General features: G+C 31.0%; 1 protein-coding gene across 6 annotated transcripts in view; it reads left to right on the plus strand.

Moving 5' to 3' along the window:
* The first annotated feature begins 398 nt into the window (after positions 1-398).
* LOC125060028 (mucin-5AC) overlaps positions 399-17,550 on the plus strand; it is an 83,722-nt gene continuing 66,570 nt past the window's right edge. For 4 of the 6 annotated variants that reach the window (XM_047664770.1, XM_047664769.1, XM_047664772.1 and 1 more), the window contains exon 1: positions 399-543. In XM_047664770.1, the coding sequence (XP_047520726.1) occupies positions 486-543 (58 nt within the window). In that variant the 5' untranslated portion in view covers positions 399-485. The remainder of the gene's footprint in view (positions 544-17,550) is intronic. The other 2 variants (XM_047664773.1, XM_047664774.1) reach the window with 1 other exon arrangement.

Genomic DNA, 17,550 nt, shown 5'->3' on the forward strand with positions numbered 1-17,550 from the left:
AACAATAGTAAAACTGTTATATTAAACTACATTATTAGGTACTAGACTACTCATATTTAATACTAAGTTAAGTGACAAGTCTCTGTATTCTTGCTCAAAGAAGTATAAAGGAGAACACTTTAGGAACATTGTTTTCTAAACAAACTGAATATGATATAAGACAAAAACTACTTAGCCCCAATTTGTTTATTAAACATAAACAAACATATAAAATGCGCTAACGCCTCTCTCTATATAAAATTTTGATTATATAATCAATAAAAGAGACTAATAAATTTAGATTACGTCCTAATTCTTAACAAATAGAACCTTAGTAATACAAAAGCACCAAATCCTGAAAGCACTATCCATGACATTTGTTTTCCGGCCGCCCCTCCAGCAGGCTCATGGTTGGGCTTGGCACGACCAGCCACTGTAGTGCGCTGACTTTCCGCGCAGCTTGACGCGTGATGTGCTAGTGCCAGTGAAGTGACTGTGTGTGCACTATGGGCTCTATGCGATACTTCAGCGCAGGCGCGCTGTTTACACTTGTCTTATTAACAGGTAATATATTAATTATTAGAGATTTAAGAAAAGATTTAATTTTCTAAGAAGAAGAATTGAATTTTCTAAGTACATAATTTTTGTACACAATTTAAAAAAATCGGATTCCTGTTTTAGGTTTTATAGTAGTCAATATTTTGTATATGATTTGACATTAAAAAATTTTTTTCGTATTATACTATTTTTTGTTACAAATTATTTAAAAAAATTGTAATACTTTCAACGATGCAACGTAATAAAAATAGTAAGAATATGCCTTCACGTAATTTTGTATTAAAATTCCATTTGTATTTAAACTTAAAAATAATATCGCGCCATTTCCACTTAAATTATTTTTTTTTGTTGATTTAAAATAATAAATTCAAACCTCCGTTCATGCGACGTATTCAATAAAAAAATCTACGAATGTCGATGCCTAAGTTGACTTCAAAATAGTTATTCCTACATAGGACAGATGTTTTTTCTATATATAAAAAGCTGTAGACATTGACACGAACCAAAGTTATTTTTACCGCGCTTAACAGACTTACATTACAATCTCTTAACCTTAAAAAAATGACTATATCTTGAAATCTAAAATTATATCGTATATAAAAGAAAAACACTAATCAACGTTTTCAGGAATGATAGAAAGTTCACATTGAAATGGAACACGTAAAATCAGCTTCTAATTTTCGTAGATATTTTTTATGAATAACATACTTTACTAACAGAGCGGTTAGTAAAAAAGCTTACAAAATCTACATCAAGAATAAAATATATCGATTTCTAAATTTAAAGCATGCAAAATATTACTATATTCAATTCAGAAAAATTTTGTCGCTAGGCCAGAGTTGGTTACCTATGATGGTAAGATTTCACACTAAAAGCTTGTTCCCTTCATTCTCATATTAAGTGTTTATCAATCGTTTAAAGATATTATACAAACGTAACCAGCGAAAGTATTAAATGTAGCACGTGGAAAGTGAAATGATCAATAAGTTTATGTCGAGAATTTATAAATATGTTATAGTTATAATCTATAGTAAATTATTATTAAAAAGCAAATTTCCATAGACTTTACAAAATTTTATAGAGTGAACGCACACTGACAGGAGATTTTATGGGCTTGTTTTTGAGTGTGGCTCGAAAAGTAATGATTTTTGAAAGAACGTATTTTATATTAGCAATTCCAAGTGCAAATATAATTTAATTAACTTTTCTATTAGATAAATGACTATTTTACTTCATCATTCTGAATTATATAGTAAAGATACTAGCGTATTTGTTACCATGGAAACGTGTTCATACAAAAATTATAACCATGGTAACAAGAATAATTTTACGGGTAAGATACAGAGTTGGGATTTAACAATGTCAAAATACAATACGGTTATGCTTAGCTTAGTCTGAGGGAAACATTTCGAGTAATTTCATAAAAAGTCCATAAACACAGCTGTTAATTAACCGTTGTTCAGTGATCCCATATATTCCACTCACTTTCATTATGTATCGCACAATGTCAGTATGGGAAAAATTGCGAGCAAAAACTCTATTCTCATACAATTCATTGGCCAAAGTATTTGGAAACATACGTTAATTGTGCTTTTGCAAGCGGCCAGTAATTGTAATCGGTGTTGCGTAAGAAACGCGCCAATACGACTGAGTAAACGCTAGAATAACTAATCGAATCTTGCTTTTTGACTTTACATTTTGTTTGATTCGGGCTTGGTTTCATAACGAAAATGTTTTCTTAAAAAATTCACTGTGGCTTCCATGATCTTGACGATGAATTAATAATTAAATTGAATGTTTTTTTGTCTTAGTCTCTAAGATCAGATTTTTCATACTTACGCAGATACTTAATCAAAATTAAACTGCTGTCATATTAATGATATACACATAGCACTGTAAGCAATAGCGTTGGTCATTTCTTAGATTGAATCGCTATTTTAAAACAAAAAATGCTTAATATATACTTACTAGTTATCACGTGTTTGTTCATACAAAATTGGACGACATGAATAATTATTTATAAGATTATCGCCCTTCATTATTATTCATTGTTATATATTTTATTACCAATCCTTAATTATCTCAAACAAACAGGCTTGTATAGACTAAAGATTTAATCAAAAAGTGATAATATGCGAAACGAAATGAATCATCATGTACAGTTTAAATGTTTTCGGGTCAATTTTGACATAATATACAAATACTAAAGTTCAATCACTTGTGATTTATGCAGAATACCTCGCCTTACATATGTCTAATGGAAATAAAAATCTCACAAATATTAATAAACCGTATGAAATACTGAAAATATTTCATGAACAATTTCAAATACCACACTTTTATAAGTCTCGGAAATATACGATGGGATTTATAAGATACATTCTCTTCTGTTTCATTTCACCCTACATATGTAATCAAATATATATTTTTCAACTCGAATATATCCGGGAAACGAAACCCTGGACCTCCGAATAGAAGGGTTTAAGCGTAAAAACTGTGACGTCCCTATGTCAATTAAGTACAATATTGTCAGAAATTGTATTGTATTGTAATTGTCATTCTCAAATTTATTGTCATAAAATCTGGTCAAGTCTCTACTAGACTTTGGTAAATAATGTATTATGTTTGCAATTGATAAACCACTATATGTAAATTATAAAATTGTGATAATTAAGCCCATTTTAATCACATAGTGTTTTTTAATCATAGAGTATATTTCGCCGATGCAGTCTGTGGTCCGCTCTATTTGATTCAGTTATGGAAAATTTACAACAAAAGCCTTAACAATGTGTTAACTGTTACTTCATAGTTGGACTATTTCTAAGGCTGTATTGTTATGCAAATAGACGACTGTGAATTGAGATCGTGCGGACTGCGTGTGGCTTCTCACTTTCTATAGTATTCCTAAAATGTTGCAAATGTTGCTCCGGAAGTCTACTTGGTGATAGGCGATGTAGTCCAAAAAGAGAAAAAACGGACTTGAAAAACGTCTCGTAATATCTTCAGTCGACAAACAACAACAAATGGCTTCGTTTTAACTGTCATATATTTGATAATATACGAATAGTATATAAATTTATAAATTACAGGTAATATAATAAAGTACATTTTATATACGAATTACACTTGAAACTTAAATGCATTATAAAGCAAAGACCGTAACAAAAAAACATAAGTTAATACTTTAAAAGCTATTCACTCCGCTAAGTTAGACCTCTCATATGTAAAACCATACCTTCTTAAATGCTTTTAAACAAAATTCAAAAAAAGAACTTCTTTGTTTTATTGTAAACATTGACGTGAAAATAGGTTCTAAACAAAGCGAAGTTAGCCTCCAAACCTTATTGATTTGTTTAAAATTATTGTCACATGAGTGATTTTCTGAGGCAGATGTGTCTATTGTTTTTCTAGAGGTCACGTGGTTAAGGCCATGAGAATAATGATAAATAAATAATGATAATTTAATGATATACTAATATTGATAAAATTGCTGAATTGTAGAATGATTAATGCGTTTAGAATTATATAAATACGTGAGAATTTACTATCGTAGGAGTCGTTCTTATCATTATAATGTACTTTTCATTTAATTAAAAATATTTAAAGTGACGTTTAGATAAATTAAGTTCAGGACATGACCTAAATTGTACTAGAACTTATAACTACCTCATAATAAATTAATTTAGTTTGATATTATTGTTTTGTAATGGTGCTTTAAATTTTCGTCTTAGCCACAGATTTATGTATCAGTTTTTGGATAACCAATAGATATAATACTGTTCCTGATATACGCCCTCAATTTATGGTTCTTATTTATTTATTTACCTTATACAAAACATACATAAAAAAAAAAAGTTTACGTAAGTTATAAGGCAACGGGTGGCCTTATCGCTAGCAAGCGATTTCTTCCAGGCAGCCCTAAGATGGAAAAATAAAAAAGAAACACATACAGAGGGTAAAGTACAAGAAGTGCATAAATAATTAACAAAAAAAAAACTCAAAACACGTAACTATAACTAAAATAAAAGCTTAATAAAAAATAAAAATAGTAATAAATAAAAATATAATAATATATATTTAATATAAGTAGTAGCTAATTACGAGAGGTTCTTAGTAGGGCCAGTCCGTATAATATTTTTCTCCTTGAGCACGTATTGCATTATCCATACAGATTCGTGGGTTTGTACGATATAAATTCTGTGGTTAAAGCGATTTTAACAATACTTAATTTGACGTATTATAAAAATGTCGGCCAAGGCTCACCTTTCGCAAGTCTATTATAGATTCTGTCCGCGTCCACACAGCTAGGTCTAAGAACATTAGGTTGACGAAACTAAACTTTAGGTAGACGTGAAAATTGATTGATTCGTTTCAATGAGGTCTTTATGTAATGTTAACGTTATTTATGTACAACGGTTGTCAAATACATTTTGAAAAACGTTTAATAAGATCACAAAACAATACTAAACGGAATATTATATAATAATTTCTTAGGAAGCCAAAAGCCTACTTAATATTAACAAATAAATAAGAAAATATAATCAAAATATATTGGTGTTTATGTGCTTACGTTTGTGTGTGACTTTTTAATTAACATTTGTATGTCATTTTTCTAGGCCATTGTTTGATTAATCAATATGAAATAACTCGTATTCGAGATTTATTAAATTATTTTAATGAAACATCTGTGGTGTCTGATAATTCAAAGAATTCGCTTAAACCTTGACTTATTGGCCTTAGGTCAAATGAATGAATACCAATTATAAGCTTTTGAATTTATTTCGGTCATAGTATTAGCATTTTATTTGTTCGTCAACGAAGGCTCTATCACGCGAATGTGGAGTCTAATCACTCCTTGACATACGGGAAGATGGTTAAAAAGGAAACATCTTTTGATTTAGTGTATTCGTGCACGCGCTAAACAGTTTAACAACTAGAAAAATAATTACTTCCCTTTAATAAAGCATAAGTAGTTACACTTATATTAAAGTTAATATTTAGTAAATTAAGCTAGACTTAAATTACTTAACAATAGTAATCCAGTAGCGCTATAACAATAAGAGACCCCCCACACTAGCGTCTTCCGAGCGTCGTCGTCGTGTCAGCGTCCGCACAGCGTCGACGCGACGTCGACGCCGCGGCAACGTGACGCCAGCGCTGGCCGGCTACTGAACGCTTTTTGCTGGCGTCGTGTTCGTAAATAACGTTGTGCTGGCGCCTTGTAAGCCCGGGGAGTTCGGCACGCAGCCAGCGCTAGCGTCACGTGTGGGGGGTCACTAAATGGGTTTTGACCTCATATTGCAACCGTATCTTTGATCACTTTTATTTCAGAGACAAGTAGGTGATCAGCCTTGTGGCTGACACATGTCATCTATTTTAGGATTTGAGACATTCCGGTTTCCTTGCGATATTTTATTTCACCGTGCAAGTGAGTGTTAGATGCACATACATAGATAGAAGTCTAGGTACATAACCTGGGATCGAATTTACGACCTCAGATGACGCACGCTGCAGCCACTAGGCAAGCACATCATGACTTTCTTGCTTACTTACTTGTGGTACAATCCAAGGCTGTCGCTGTCAAGACAATTTGAATATAGTTGCATACTAATAATTTGAAGATAGTTGCATACCTATGAATAATAAATTTTATGGCTTAAATACATATGTTATATAAGTTTACACATTAACGTCAAACAACAAGGTTGAATGTGGGCGTTATTATTATATTGGAGGCAATTTTCAACATAATTGAGAAAGGATTTGTTAAGATTATAGAGGATTATGGTTTATATGAGGAAGGTTGTGACATATTGCAACATTTGGGTTAAAATGCTTCCGCAAGCAATCCAAGGACGACGGTGAATTTCGTTTAGGCTTTTCCTTGTGGGATCTTTTATCAGACTGGTCTTAATATTGACTTTCTTTAGAAGACAATAGTCGTAACTATTTATATATTACGTTTGTAATATATCTTAATATTAGCTTTAAAAGTGATAGTTGTTCAACAATTTCAAGTACAGCCTTGCGATTCTGTAACTCACTTAGTGAACTCTCACAGCGGTTTGGCATTCTGATAAGGAGGAGACTTGTAGTTTATCAGAATGCCAAATCATAAAATTACTGCTTTACGACTGATTTGAGCGCGACCGCCGCTGTGAAAACCGCTGTGAGAGTTCGAAAAGTGAGTTACAGAATCGCAAGGCAGTCTTTTCATTTAAAAAAATAAATAATAGTTTATAGGTACCACTGTACAAATCATAAGTGTCGTCATAATCAAATTTAGTTAATCCTTTACCTGATTAATACTGTTCATGGGTACCGTCAAAAATGTAATTATGTATTGGCCCATAAAATACAGTAGAACGGATAAAAAAATGTTTCCAAAAAAATATCTTATTGACTTTGGCAACAACTTAAGTAACATCTATTTAGTTCAAGCTTAATTATGTAAACGCAAAGCCTAAAATTACACAATAATTAAATAACAATTTACAAAATCTTTGAATCAGAACGAAACGGACCCGTTGCGCTAATAATTACCGTTTAACTTACGCAACACGGATTACGGAATGAATTTTTTCATTGTTTTAAGTCACTTTCACGGTCATGAATAGTTGCACTTTCTTTCATTGTTTATAACTGGCCATTAGCCGGTCGATGACGTAACTCACTTGTTTTTCGTTAATCATAGACAATTCTGTCTAAAGCTAATTGTGTCTGTGGTATAGGTGTGCAACTAGTAATTGTCTAATGAGTAATTAAAGTTTCAAATGAATTTATTAATTTGTATTTAAACTTTTATAAGACTTCTGTCTTTATTAAGTAAAACACTAGTGTTCTGTTTGTTCCCTATTAACACTGTTTAGTCTAACGCTAATCAACTGTAGCTGTAATTCGCAATGTAACTTTTTTTTATTTTCTTACAAGAATAGTCTAGAATAGCCTCGAGTATTCAATTTTTAAAACTTACTGATGAACAAGAATTTCTTACACGAGAGCTGAAATCTACTACGAGGAAGATACACAGTTATTAAAGAAAAAGATGTTATCACCTTTTTACAATATATTGTTTGCCTTTATAATTTCACATGCCACCATTAGATGCATGTGAGAATATTCTACATAGTTTCACTGCTCATCTGAATTATTTTGACAGTACAATGATAGCGTGGAAAATTTAATTCGGCGGTAATTTCGTTTTGTTTTGGAAATATCGTACATGCATATTCCATCAACCGTTCTTTATTTAAATTTAATTGAAATCGGATCTTGATAACTCTTCTATAGAAATAACACAAGTAAACTTTCAATTTCGCAAACAGGTTAACATTTCCCTTTTAAATAATACTTTTATGACTCGATATAAAACATCGCTAATACTTCCAGTATAAGTGAAAACTGCGCGCACACGCGTATACGTGTAATTAGTGTATATGTGTGCGTTAGCTCTCATTTATGCATGTTAGCTGAACTGATTGTTCGAGCGCTTCCTCTAAATACCATTTCACTTGGCGACTACAATCTTGTAACCCTTAGATTTTGATATATGGGAGATTTTCGCGCTGAGTTTTGTTTGTTATAAAGAATTTCATTAATTTTATATCTGATTAATACCTTTTATAATACATTTGACAAAGATTATACGCTCTGATAAAGTTAATGTCACACGAAAGTGTCGGCCAAGTTTACTATAAGGATAACGAGTGCCGATTGACAACTAGACGAATCTCGAGTTAAAACTACGGTGAGATAACACACACACACACTTGAACAATATGTGATAATAAAAACATGGGTTGTGGACACAAAAACCCATAGAACTGGTAAATAAAATTTAGTAACAATTTTAATTAATGTTCGTTAGTATTTCTAAGGGACTATCAAACAAATCCTTTAGGAATGCTGATGTTGCTTTTTCTAAGGCGCTGTGATCCTATACACAGATTTCGTTTATACAACTTAGATTTTTATTCCGGCATCTATTAATCAAATATAAGAAACGGTTAACTTATAATTATTTCAATTTTTAATTCATAACTTTATTGAATATTCAGAACCATGAGTCGAACATTAAAAACTTTCTTTTACATAACTTAGGAAATTGGTGAAATTATTACGTTACCGTCATATTTAAATGAATGCGATGACAAATATAAGTTTGAAATAAATTTCGTAAAAATTAATTGAAATTATGTTTTCATTAAAAACATGAAAATTAAATAATTTGACGCAATATTAAAAATTTTGATTACACGAAAATAAATTGTATGTTGTGGTTATGCGTATATTTATGAACAATTAATATCCTACAAAAAAGCGATTTGGATGGCATTTTTTGCTATACGTTATTAATTAATGAACACCGAACACAGGTCATGGACCTAACTTTTTTAATTAATTTAAACATATTTCAAAAAAACTGTTGCACACCTCAAAAATCATAAGTCACCGTCATATACGCTACAACTTACATAATATTACGTTCGAATGCGAAAGTCCATTTCTCCAATACATACGAAATGTTGGCGCGATTTCTACCTGACTTTGCATGTATGTGAAGTTTTGATTGTATACGTTTAGCAGCATCATTTGAATTTGGAATTTTTATTTGTATAGAAATAAAAGTCCGGTATTAAAAATTGTAGAAATAACGCTAATGCAAATTATATAACACTTTTTTGAAAATTAATTTGAATTTCGAATGTTCAAATTCGAAATTCAAAAAAGGACACAGGTAAAAAACAATTTAGAGTTCCTATATTCCATCATTTATTTACATAGACAAATGTTCTATATTATACGTACGTTGAAAAAAAAATATCTATGTGAATCAGTTTAATCGTATTAAAACTTATGTACGTTTTCCAATATTAAAATAAATACAGTTATGTCCGGTTTTTTGTTTATGTTTGGAATTCGTGACACATCTTATTTGCATTATATACAAGATTCTAAAGTGACACAAAAAGAATATTTAAAGAAACGTGCTCCATGCATTATAAACGAAATTTATAAAAAGGCTAATGTCAAATAAACCTTAATTTCGGTTAGAAATATACCTATTGTTTACGGTCGGTGTTTACAGGTAAAAATCGCGAAAGATAGATAAGGGTTGTGAAGGCACCGCAAGCACATTGCAAGTAAACGGCGAAGCGTGTTAAAACAATCATATTTCTTAAATTTGGACACGATAATCATGGTACGAAAAGACGATATTTAAATCTAAGACATTAAAAAGAATTTAGTATTGAAATCTCTTAATAAGTTTTGCAGGAGGCTTTCTAGGTACAAATAAATATATACTATATTATTCTATCACTATATAAATATATATCCATATTTTGTAATTGCCATACATTGGTCAGACTGTTCTACCTACTTAGTGCAGTCATCATTTGAGTCTCGAAACAGCCTCTTCGTATTGGTATTTGTACCACTTTTAAAGGACCGGGCACTTCTGGTAATGACTCGTGCATACGATTATCAAAAGCCTTATTTAGAAAGATTGAAAATTATTGATTACTAGCGCGGATCCACTTGCGCTAATATAGCATTCAATAAGAATAAGACAAATTTTCGCGCCATTGTGTGTGGCAGAATATGCGAACGATTTACGATTGTATCACCTAACATTTTGTACCATATTCTTGAAATAAATAAATTATTATTATTACTAAAAATAAATTGTCTATGAGTTGTTCGAACCAGTTCCTATTCAAGTACAAAGCTTTATAATATGAGATAAAAAATAAATCTTTGCGAACTGGGAATTAATTTTGAAACGCATATTATCTTAATGTTACAAAATTAATGACCGTGACAATAATAAAAAATGTTTAACATTGTAATTCAAATTTACATCCTGGTTTAATTTATGTAATGTTTTTTATGTCGTAAGATAGAAAAACATACATAATACAAATTTTATTGTCCTAGCCTTTTTTAAAGTATTTATGTTTAAATTGACGAGTATTTTAGTTTATTTAATTAGACAAAATATTCACTACATAAATAACGAAATATTAAAACAAAATTTAATATTGAAATATTAAAAATACAATGAACGGAATAGGACAAAAAATTAAAACAACAATCCAAGTTTAATTAAAATAATTCAATTTTAAATCATTACATATTATTTTTTATGGTTTAGTACAAGGTAACGAAACGTAAATAAATAAATACATTTTCGTTTCTAAACAGAGCAGTTTTTCCAGAAATTTGAAGATTTTTTTTGTAAAAAGATCGAAAGAATTTGCTTTAAAAATTAAATTTTAGCAAATCGTTTATAGTCAAACGAGTTTCAATAATATAAACTGCATAATTTATATTATCGCGATCTTAGAACGAATGGGTTTACATAAATATGGTTTGCAATTGAAAGCGAATCATGCCTGTCGGGTGGAATTATATTAAATCTTACGCTATATATCATTTGATTTATTCTACATTTATCATTTCCACAAGCCATACTATTCGCTTAAAATTAGTATGTAATATCTGTTAGTAGATTCTACTAATGTCAACTGTCTTTTTTTTATATAATAGGGGGGCAAACGAGCTTGCGGGACGACCAAAAAGGGCAGTCTTCGCAGCCCATAGACACCCATTTTTGTCTATAGAAAAAAATCGAAATAATTGAATATGGAATGTGTAACTAATTTACTTCTGTATATTTAAATGCATACTAAGATATGTCTATATGGAACTACTTGTTTGCATCACCTTATTAATCTGTATTTTATTTATAAATTACTTATTAGTAGTTACAACGGAAAAACTGGTTACCCGTACTGTTTACTAGCTACGGGCTCTAATTATTTGTGATATAAATATTACATAATACACTAAACTTAGAAGCATGTACTTTTATTTACATATTTGACTTATATCTTTGATTTATTATACTATTATGTGTATAACAATTGTTCACAGTCGTATTTAACTACGTTATATAATTAGTTTTGTTTTGTTTCAGGTAACAGAACAATGCCTACTAAGGAAGGCTGTGTTGAGGATACACCGCATTCCCACGTCAAAAACCTTCAATTCAATGTACATAAATGAGTTTATTTTGAAACAGTTGGCACATTTTCTCAAGCGAAAGGTTAATGCTTTAATTCGTGTTTAGATTGATGTTGGGTACCATCGTTACGAAAGGTACTGTGTTTACCTACATCGCAAAATTACGCACTGACGCATGTTACTAAATGTTAAAGAATATTAAACTATAGTTTATTTCGTCTTTTTTACAGTGTAACAGTTTCCATCATTCGTTTAATTTTACGCTGACATTTCATATAAGGAACACCTAAAAATGTAATCTTATTTGTTCAATATAATTAAGATGGTGACAGGGTGACACCATCAGGGTGACGGGGTGACACCATCAGGGTGACGGGGTGACACCATCAGGGTAACGGGGTGACACCATCAGGGTGACAGGGTGACGTTATAGTCTATTTAAATACGTAAAACTATGATTTTTTGTTGTTGTACGAGACAGTTATGGACCAAATACCCATTATATAAAAAAGCGTATACAGGCAAACAGTTAAAAACAGCAAAATCTGAAAAATTACTTCGAGATAACTGCGAAGCGTTGAGAATTATTAAATTAATCATATTAATCGCAGTCATTTTATGGACACGAGATACTCCAGTATGAGATCACTACCAATTTAGATTTTCCATTAGTTTACGTTTAAATTTTCTAGAAAAGGATTTATTGCTTTGTGAAGATATTTTATTGCTTTCTAACTGTACTGAATGTCAACGACCATTGTTTTTTTCAATCTGTTATATTATTTTGGTGGACTTTTTGAAACCCTATCGAAGGAGAGTTATATTTTACATTCAAACTTAAATGATGCTTTATAACCTCTAGATTTCAACTCAATTATAATTCCAATAGATTTACGAAATTAAGTAGTAAATAAAATATATAAACACTATACTATATTATAAATGTAAAACTCGTCCCAACTTTTTGCTTGTGTTTGCTGTGATACTTCAACGGGACTTGAGCAACACATGTCATGTTAAATCGGTCATATAAAGACAAATGATGCCGTGGTACTAAAACAAAAGGGTACATTATTATGATCTATTTTAAAGCAACACCCACTTAACAATAAAGCCTTGACGACTTGTTGAACAATTCTTATTACAAAATAAACATATTGGGCTGTGTTACCGTTCGTTCTCGCTGGAGCGTGTGTGCGTCTTTTTCGTTAATTGATTTAAGATACGGGTCTCAGATTTTTAAAGAAAGTAGGTGTTCTGTGCCTATTAATCCTAAATAATGATAAAATATACATAGGAACTCTGGGTTATTCACTACGTGGCGACGGCTACTGAGACACAGAGGATATAAATATTATCTATCTATCTATTATTACCGACTCTTTTAAATTCACCAAGGTAGCTATTTAACTAAATACCTATTTTAATAAAGTAATAAAAAAGTTGTTTATAAATGATAGGTACTTGCTAGAAATATAGTTAAGATAGGTATAACATAAAAAACAGCAGAACAAAATTCGTCATTTACATTTTACATTAAAGTAGTAATTAATTAGCATATTATGTCTTAAGATAAATAAGTCGGTTATAAATCCAAATCTAATCCAACTCAGCCTACTTCTTTGCGTCAACGACCTTTGCACCCAAACACTGGACAATTCACTACTGCTAATTACTATTACAACAGAAATTCCTATAGTCTGTGGTTATTCTATTAACATCTCAGTTAGTTGTGTGTTAAGTCAATTTAAAGTAAGCGTTAAGTTAAAGTCATTGAGGTCAAATTTGTTTACATGTTTTGCGACCTTTACATAATAGTTCACAGGATTGACGTAATAAAATAAAAACAAAACGTTAACAGTTTTTTGTTCATTTAATTTATTAACTCTAGTGGTAGGGGCCTCATAGCCTATCGGTCTTATTAAGTGGCAGCTAGGTGAGGGGTACCGGGTTCGATTCCCGGTTCGAGGGCAAGTTTTAATTTAATTTAAATTTGTTCTCGCCCTTTGGGAGGGTTGTGCGGTCGAGTGCTTAAACCGTACATGACACGGTCGAATTTCTAAAAAGACAAGCACGAATTATAAAAAATCCTATACTTGGCGCTGGCACAAATCGTCTAGAGCCATTAAAAAAAAACTGTAGTGGTTCTGGGGCTGTAGGTTTGATCCCCGACTGTGCACTGACTGTTCCCGATTGTGGACTTTCTGTCTATGTGCGCATTTTACACTCATGGTAGGAATGAAAAAATCGTGAGAAAACTGGCATACCTTAGACCCAAAACGTCGATGGTGATCAGGCAGAAGGATGATCACCCACTTGCCTATTAAAAATTATCACGGAACAGAGACAGAAATCTGAAGCCTAGACCAAAAAGGTTATATCGTTATCGGTATATATGTATACTTTATTAACTACATGCGCCATTTAAGTAAACGTCTCACTCAAACAGCGAAATTACTCGAATCTTTGGTTTTCTTGTTGTCTAGAAAGGTCAGAAAATTTGGTTTATTGTTACTTTTATTTTAACTAATGTCTCTTTTCGTTACACCGTAAACATAATATGACAGAAAGAGATGAATATAGCTAAACACTTAGTCGAATGAGTCAGATTAAACCCTAAAAAACTGTTTTAAGTTTCTGTAATTAGTGTTTCGAAACTGTATCAAATTTGTACTGCATGATAGAATTTAAAATGCAAATGGAATGTGATAATTGGCTAATAATCTTTATATGGTGTGTCCTCTTCATTCTAATTTAGAAGTAGACTGACCATCTTTACGCATATAAGGCTAATGTGACCGGCTGATGCGCCTTCGTGTCTGCGCAAACGCATTAAATAAGTATATTGGTTTCAAAGGTTATTTTTGGACTAATTAGAACATAACGAAATGGAACCATGGATGGAATTTAAATGTAGTAGAATTAATATGACGACAATGCATTGCTATTCATTAGTCAACTTTAAATAATATTAATTTATTTTCACTTCGTTACCTTAAACATACATATAAAAACAGGTCCCATAAGTTAGGCAACAGGCGGCCTTATTTCTAACAAGCGATTTCTTTCATTCAACCCTAGTATGGAAAGATAAAAAAAGACACTCCCTCAGTTGGTTAAAGTACCAGGAATGCATAAAAAAAGCAAAGTTACATGTAAAACTAGAAATACTAATTAAAACTAAACTAAAATCTAAACGATTAAAAATACAATTAATAATAAATACGATTCTCAATTTGCTAGAATTCAGATATTTCAGTAAATTTTTCTAAACACTTCTAAAACATCTCGAACGGTATGCAAGTTTGTGTCTGTTTTAATTCATTAAAGTTAGAGCTTTTGTGTAATCCAAGTCTAACTATGGAGTCTTTTAGTTATGCTCCAAACAGTAATTTAATATTTTGGTGTTCATTAAAGTAAAGGAAAAAGTTCTTAAAATTATTGTATCGGGTGCGTAATTTCATAAAATGTTAAGTGCATAGCAAGCAAGCTAAAAAGCTGAAAAGGTGGGAGCTTGTATTTTATTGTTTATCAGAATGCCAAATCATAAAATGACTGCTTCACGACTGATTTCAGAGCGACCGCCGATGCGAAAACCGCTGTGTGAGTTCGAAAAGTGAGTTACAGAATCGCAGGGCAGTTCCGAATATTCGTAATATCTCCTATATTTATTTCCAACAAACAAATAAACAGTTTTTACAATATTGTTAAAAATACTTAAACATTTACTTGACTATTATAGTAAAATATAAATAAAATAAAGTACCATGTCTGCGGTGATTCCTTAGATTCAGGGGCCAAGGTTAATTCGAAGATGGTGCTAAGTGTTAGAAGCCGTGACATCATCGTTTGCACAATCTTGCATGTTAACGAGACGACAAAATTCTACGATTTCTTGTTACCTATGATTACGGTTAACTTGATTTGTAAATTTACAAGGTTTAAAATTAAGCCACGAAGATAAATAAAAAACGAAATATTTATTATAAAATTTTTTTGAGTAATTTCACTGCGTTTTCGAGGAAAAACCTCTCAAAAATGTAGTTTTTCTATCAAAAATTTTCAATTCAAACTCCAAAATTACCGCGTAGTAACAAACAAAATCTTTATTATTGCCTTCATTTGTTTTTGTTCTTTTCTTTCGTTTATTTAAGAATGAACAACATTTATACCGACAGTCTATGAGGCACTATATATTTACCATTTTAAAAAGGAGTTTAGATACTTTAAATGGTTTCAAAAATATAGGTAGACTATATCAAAGATACATTCCATATAGTTGAAGCAATTGCTTCTGTTCAGTAGTAAAAATGTAATACCATCCTTTCATTAGTAAGATAAAAACCGTGAAACAAAGTTCCTGACACGCGTAACGTTTCAATGCAATTCTCATGATAATCTTCTGCATTGTGCGCCTTCCTCTTATTATACCAAAAACGGTCTGTTTCCTGCTTTTTCTAACAGCTTTGCAAGTTGAGTTATAAGATAACCTACAAAAAATCTTATCAGCTATCACCAATGTAGCGTGGTATATTTTTATGAATTTACTAGAGGCTATATTGCCATTGTATTTTTAATTAGGACTATATAGAAATCCGGTGTTTACAAATTTCCGGAGTAAGATCCGGCGGGAGATGCCAAGCCTTTGAAAACGTAAATAAAGTATTTAGGAAATTACTGTCTAGCTTCTCGAGCACAGTCGCCTGATAAGCGTAAAAAAAATATTTATAAAGTTTTAAGCTGTTTATCACGAGTCTAACAATAACCACGCGGCATACATTGCTTTTGTTATTTTTCTGGTTATTCATTACGTAATTTTTAAAACTATTTCGCATTTTCAATATTTCATATACTTGTATTTGGGAGATGTATTTTATGTCATAGAATTAAATGCTCGCCTAGCTATTTCTCAATGAGCCATATAAATTGTTTGCATAATGCATTGAATTGCTTAGATCGTAAATTATACAAGAAGTCAATTTCCTCACATACTTTTATAATAGTCGCGTCGTTAGGCAAAGTTAGTGATTGAAGTAAGCTTTTAATTTTAAAATATACTTACTACACTTATTATTTTTAACTACATATTTCAATTTGTGCCTTAACTATCGTGTATTATGGCGTTTTTAAACACTAGCGACGTGAGAAAGCTGGTATGTCTAAGACCTAAAAATCTCCGACATGTCTTAAGCGAATTATGCTTGTGCAAATGCAAATTTATGGCCTCATAAGTACTAGAATGTCATTTTATTTATTATTCTACAGATAAGATTGTTTAAATCCCTTCTGTACTTTCATAGATTATATTTCAATATTAACTTATGTACTTTATTCCCCTCATTTATATAATAAATGAAGTCTACGTAAAGACACTCAGCAGTAAAATTTGGTCACATCATTATTACAAATTAGCTGAAAAAGATCCGTTTTTTTTTATGAATAAAAGGTCGGTTATGTCCATTTAGATAGCACTTTCATACAGACAATTTTTCCATATAATTTTTCCGTTATTCCATGATTCATTTTAATTATCTATAATTTTTTAATTGCAGGATTTGCTTTGAAGTTCAATGTCGTTTAATTAAATCAATTAATTAGAATGATAGTCATATCTTACAGGTGTATGATATTTACGGAAACGCTTTCGCGTGCGGATCACATATTTTTCTAATCACGCAATATAAGTGAATGTACGCTTATGGTTGTGCAAATAGATTATGATAGTAATCGTTTATCAGTTTTTCTGTATCAATGCTATCTAAAACTATCTAGTCTCTATTTTATCAAATTAGCTTAGTATAAGAAAGAAGACACATGATCTACCGATAATTTTTTATCTATAATATAATACTAGGATAACTTAAAATATAATTATAACCTAAAACTGTAGGTAAAATTAAAAAATTAATCACTAAAATATATTTAAAAAAGTAATATTGTAAAGTAGTTATACTAATATATGCATACGTAACTAGCGCATCAAAG

The sequence above is a fragment of the Pieris napi genome, chromosome 20, assembly GCF_905475465.1.
Source record: "Pieris napi chromosome 20, ilPieNapi1.2, whole genome shotgun sequence".
In the NCBI taxonomy this organism is placed as follows: domain Eukaryota; kingdom Metazoa; phylum Arthropoda; class Insecta; order Lepidoptera; family Pieridae; genus Pieris; species Pieris napi.